This window comes from Populus nigra, chromosome 11, assembly GCF_951802175.1.
Source record: "Populus nigra chromosome 11, ddPopNigr1.1, whole genome shotgun sequence".
Taxonomy (NCBI): domain Eukaryota; kingdom Viridiplantae; phylum Streptophyta; class Magnoliopsida; order Malpighiales; family Salicaceae; genus Populus; species Populus nigra.
In genome coordinates, this window is record NC_084862.1 from 5,289,488 (window position 1) to 5,295,507 (window position 6,020).

Genomic DNA, 6,020 nt, shown 5'->3' on the forward strand with positions numbered 1-6,020 from the left:
AGGGAGGGATACGGGGACGATCCTTCGACCCACCTAGATTGCAAGCCATATTTATTGATGAAGGCAGGATCATCTAGTGGACCCGATAAAAATCAGGTGTATGGACTCTCCACCACTACAGTCGAGAACATGCGGATAGCCCATAGTGTCTCAACCGTTGGGAGCTCACGATTGATATCAACTCTTTGTGAATTATGAACAACTCCGCCAAATGGTATTGGATATGAGATTACAGATGGGTGATACGTGCGTGTCTATTTTTTGGCCATATGGTCTCGGAAACGACTAGCCTCCTCTTCCTACACCACCATTATTTTAGTTTAAATTTATTTGAACACCCAAATTTGTAATGAATATTTGGCTTTTATATTAAGATAATTTATTTTTATATAATTGAATTTTATATAATTTTATATTAATTATTTTAAAAAAATATATTTTTAATTATCACGGACGGAGTTACTAACGGAATCACTCTGTTGGTATATTTTAGAGAGTTGGAAAAACTTTATTGCATATGCCACTATCACCGATGGAATCATTCCGTCGGTATATTACCTATGAGAATAATGACAGACTCAATCCGTCGATATATTCCAGAGAGTTGGAAAAACTTTATTGCATATGCCATTATCACCGATGAAATTATGCCAACACAATAATTCCGTCAGCATAATTCTAGTGGGTAACTTTTTTTTTGCGCATATTTTTCGTCTGTAAAACCATCAGTTTTTAATTTTTTTTTTATAGATTTGGCAACATAAATGGAATTACTGATGGACGAATTCCGTCAGTAAATTAGTCGGTAATGGTAATGTCACGCCGATAGAAAATTCCATCGGTAAAACTAGTAAATGTAGTAGTGAAATAAATACATATAATGCTTATGTAATAAAATATTTTGATAGAATTTGTACTTTTTTTAATAGTAGTTAAGGCATGAATAATATTTTATGAATCTTTTATTATTATAATTTTATGTATCCTTTGTCTCAAGTTTCATTTTCTTTTCATTCTCTTTATATTTATTAACTTATTTTTAAGCATTTAGAATCTTGTTAATGTTTTTTTGATATATAGATTGATGTTATTTAAAGTTTTATTATATACTATTTCAAGGGCGAAAATAAAATAAAATGGAATCAACATCTTCCATAACAAAATCTTTAAAAATATCAGAATTTTTATTAAATTAAATAAATCTTTGCATGAAATTAGGTTTCTATGGACAGAGTGATCGATATTTATAGATTTTTCTTAGAACATTTTGATATGCTATATTGCAAGAGAAGCTAATAATAGTAATGACATTGAATGGCAAAGCTACAACCTTGCACAAACATGGACAAAATTCATCAACTGCTTGATAAATTTACGAGTGGTGTTGAATTCCCCTCTCGCCGTATAAAGGATCGACATGGAAGATTAAGAAATTCATTCGTTTTCCTAGAGTATTGAAGAAAGAAAGCAACATAGCTGACAAAAAGATGGGCCTGAAAGTTGTCTCCTCAGCAGTAATATCAGTCTCACTATTTTTATTGTTAGCATCAACTGCTAAAGCCCAATCAAGAGGTGTCTTCGATGTGACTAAAAATGGTGCTGCCGGTAAAGATATCACAGAGGTATCTTATATATTTTCTCGCATGCATGCGTTTGATTTTAAAAACTGAATATATAGTATTCGAGTCAGAACTTATTTACGTTTCCTTAGATTTTCAACGTAACACCCGAATTTGAGACCTACTGATCCTCTCTAAATATATTTCCCTTCTCTTTCCATTTTTAGGCTTTAACCAATGCTTGGAAAGATGCTTGTGCTTCAACAAACCCCAGCAAAGTTCTTATTCCAAGTGGGACATACTCGTTACGGAAATTGACTCTAGCAGGTCCTTGCAAGGCTGCGATTGAGCTCCAAGTTGATGGCATGTTGAAGGCACCGGTTGACCCAAATCAGTTCTCAGGAGGTCATTGGGTTAATTTCGAACACGTTGATAAATTTACATTGTCGGGAAGCGGCACTTTTGATGGGCAGGGAAAGGCTGCGTGGAGCAAAAGTACATGTCAGAAAGATAAAGATTGTGACAGCCTCCCAATGGTAATCTAATCACCATTATGAAGCCTAATTTCCTTATTTTTTAATTATATGTTATGGCACTACCAAAGTTTCTTTAATCATTTGCTTTTTGTTTGCTTCTAACATGGATCAGAATTTAAGGTTCGATTTCATCACCAATGCATTAGTCCGAGACATAACTAGTCAAGATAGCAAGAACTTTCATGTTAACGTCTTGGGGTGCAAAAACCTCACCTTCCAGCATTTTACCGTGAGTGCACCTGGTGACAGTGTAAACACCGATGGAATCCATGTCGGCCAATCTACTGGGATCTACATTATCGATTCAAAAATTGGCACAGGCGATGATTGTATCTCCGTGGGAGATGGCACCGAAGAACTACATATCACAGGAGTAACATGTGGACCTGGCCATGGCATCAGTGTTGGAAGTTTAGGGAAATACCCCAATGAGAAACCTGTTTCTGGAATATTTGTCAAGAATTGCACCATCTCAGATACCACAAATGGCGTTAGAATAAAATCTTGGCCAGCTTTATACGGTGGTGTCGCATCTAACATGCATTTTGAGGATATTGTCATGAACAATGTCCAGAACCCTGTCATCATAGATCAAGTGTATTGCCCATGGAACCAATGCAGTCTAAAGGTATTGCCTTTTCTGTTACCATAAGGATATTTTCACAGTACTAAATTACTGTGACAATATTTTACCCAATTCGTGGCTCAAACACTCCACAATTTATCAAATTCTTTTTTACATCTTATGAAAAAAAATGTTTCAACGCAATTCATAGTATTGACTGTGAAGCAAACATGTTGTGCACTGCATTCCATAATTGGTTGCATCATGCTAGATCCATAATGCAATTCTGAAGAACGCCTACACAAGCATATTAATTTTTTTATGTTCCTTAGTGCTAGGGAGATTACTAAAAGTCTATTGGGGTCTTAATGTTCTTTCTTTTTTTCTTTTGCAGGCTCCATCAAAAGTGAAGATCAGTGGTGTTAGTTTTAAGAATATAAGGGGAACTTCCGCAACTCCGGTTGTTGTGCAGATTGCTTGCAGCAGTGGCTTCCCATGTGAGAAGGTGGAGCTTGCTGACATTAAACTTGCATATAGCGGACCAGACGGCCCTGCAAAATCCCTATGTTCTAACGTTAAGCCCATGATTTCTGGGATAATGAGCGCACCCGGATGTTGAAGATAGGGACTTCCATCTGAAATTCTTTTGGTTTCGTCATTTATAGGCTCGTTTTTAGATGGAGAAGTCCATCTTGTAATTTTGATTAAACAGATGAATAAAATTTTATTATTTTAATTTTAAATACAAGATCGCTTGGTTTCTTTTACAATTTAATTTCAATAAATCTTCAATCTTATGTATAAAAAAAAGAAGCAAAAAGAGTATAAATCATATAGCAACCCTACAAGATTTTTCCTTTATTTTTTTTAATTTATTACTTATGGTCCATGCCCTTTTTTTTTTTTGACAAATTTCCTTGTACTCTTATTTTTTTTAATTAGAATAATTAAATTTTTGTTTAATGATTTTTTTAAAAAAATATTAATTTACTTTGTCAAATATGACCTGAAACGAATATTTCTTAACTTCGAATAATTGATTGTTGTTTAATTGAATTTGTTACTCTACACACGTTTCTGAACTTTGAAAATTGAAGGCACTCAATTAATAAATCCTTGTAAATATTTAAATAGAAAGACTAAAACTACAATAGTATGCATTTTAAAAGTATTTTATAAAAAATAGAAAAATAAATTCATATCAAAAGGGGAAAACTTAAAGTAGAATACAAAAATTAACAATTTCACAAGCCAAATATATCATATCTCCAAAAATAAATGATCATAGCTGAATTAAGTTAAATATTAATTAATGATCTTTTTATTTGGCCAATAAATTTTTATGTAGATGATTACCATATTACAAGTACAAAAAACCTTAAATCTCTTCTTTGAATTAATAGTAGTGATTTCTTCTTCTTCTTCTTCTTTTTTCATTTAGTATTTTATGTTTTGGTCCTTCAAGTTTTTTTTTTTTTAAAAAAAAAAAACAAAGTGGTTATTTGACATTGCAATAATATAGGTTTGGGCTTGGTGCATTATTTTGTTTACTTATAAAAAAGGATGTTGAGAAAAATTTAAATTTATTGATTTACAACAATTAAAGGTTTGAGCACTAACTTTTAAGATTTGAAAAACATTAAGCTTTTAAAATTTAAATTAATGATTTACAACATTAGGGACTTGGTTGCAGGAGCTACCAATCTAATATGACACTAATAACCTTGACATAGTAATATATTCTTATTTACCTTTTCATTTGACATAGTAAGATATTTTTATACAAGGATAAAAAAACAAATCACATATTTCTTTTTTCAAATTAAAAATTCTCGTTTCCCTATTTTGTCTCTCATCTCCTTAGTATTTGTGTTGATCAGTTAAAGTTGTTGTTGTGCCCTCCTCATGGGGGCATGATGTCGCGGCAACACTTTTCAGGCGGTGTTCTAGAATGCTCTTTGGTTGGTTTAGGGAGTCGCAACCTATAATTATAGTTACTAGGAACCATATCTGGTCTTTTAGAGATTCTTATATTAAAGTGAATAATATAGAATTATTATCCCTAATAATATTTTTTATATTAACTCCTTTTAGGTTTTTTATCCTTATATTAAAAGTGAATAATATATTATTTTTGCTAAAAATAAATATTTAATATTTTTTAAAATACAGTCCAAAATCTATTGAAATTTTACAAACTTGCTGTTAAATCCATGAAATATATTCTTTTTTTAAATACAAAAATATTTTACATTTTTCAAAAATTTGCTCAAATAATTTTAAGGATTTGTTTTTTACCATATTCAATTAAAACATATGCACTACCAAAATCTTTAGATTTACCGACGGATTTTTTCGTCGGTATTTGCACTACCATTCCGTTGGTAAAACAATTACTGACGAAATCACCAACGGAAAGTCTTCATCGGTAACTTTTTTTCTGTTGATAATAAAAAAATATTATTACTGACGGATTTACTGACGGAAAAGCTAGCAAAAAAGCTAGAAAAAAAATCATTCCATTAGTAATTTCCTTGGAAACAAACAGTATATAATTCTGTTGATAATTATTTACAAAACTATAAAATAATTAAATTAAAATTAATCAACACTCTATAATACTCAAAATGCTTGGAAAAAAGAAGAAAATCAACTCAAAAAAATTTGCAACAAATAAATAACACGAAAAAATAAATTCAACTAAACAAATTCATATGAAAAAAATTTAAAAATCCTATAAATAAATCAACTAAAAATTGATCTCATATGAAAAAAAATCCTACAACAACATTCATACAATTATTAAGAACAAAAACAATTAAAAATAAAATAAAAAACAAATATAGTGAAAAAAAACAGGAAAAAAGAAGAAATTTTTTTAAAAAAATTTCGTAAAGTATACTAATTAAAAAAAAACTTAGAAGAAAAAAAATAAGAAAGGAGAAGAAGACATATCTGAGCATGGAGGAGAAGAGAAGGAGTTGAGGAAAGAAGAGAAGAAAAAGAAGAAGAAGAAGAAGAAGAAGACATACCTGAGCATGGAGGAGAAGAGAAGGAGTTGAGGAGAGAAGAGAAGAAGAAGAAGAAGAAGAAATGAGACGAGTCTGTTGTGAAATTAAGGATTCTAGGCTTTTTATTCGGGTGTTTACCAACGGTTTTACCGATGGATAATTAAATGTTAATATTTTTAATAATTTCATCAATGATTCCTTTGTAATATTTAATTTAAATTTTGAATTTAATCAAAAATTTTCAGAAAATGTCAAATATCACCGATGACTTTTCAATTCGTCGGTGATTCCGTTTGTAATATTTAAATTAAATTTTTAATTTAATTTAAATTTTTCAGAAAACCGCCTA

The 6,020-nt window shown here is 30.8% G+C and overlaps 1 protein-coding gene across 1 annotated transcript; it reads left to right on the forward strand.

The window, feature by feature from the left end:
• The first annotated feature begins 1,487 nt into the window (after positions 1-1,487).
• LOC133668044 (exopolygalacturonase-like) lies at positions 1,488-3,279 on the forward strand. The gene is made up of 4 exons (XM_062087787.1): positions 1,488-1,622; positions 1,787-2,095; positions 2,208-2,723; positions 3,055-3,279. Exons 1-4 carry the CDS (start codon positions 1,488-1,490, stop codon positions 3,277-3,279), a joined length of 1,185 nt encoding a protein of 394 aa, XP_061943771.1.
• Positions 3,280-6,020: the final 2,741 nt, after the last annotated feature.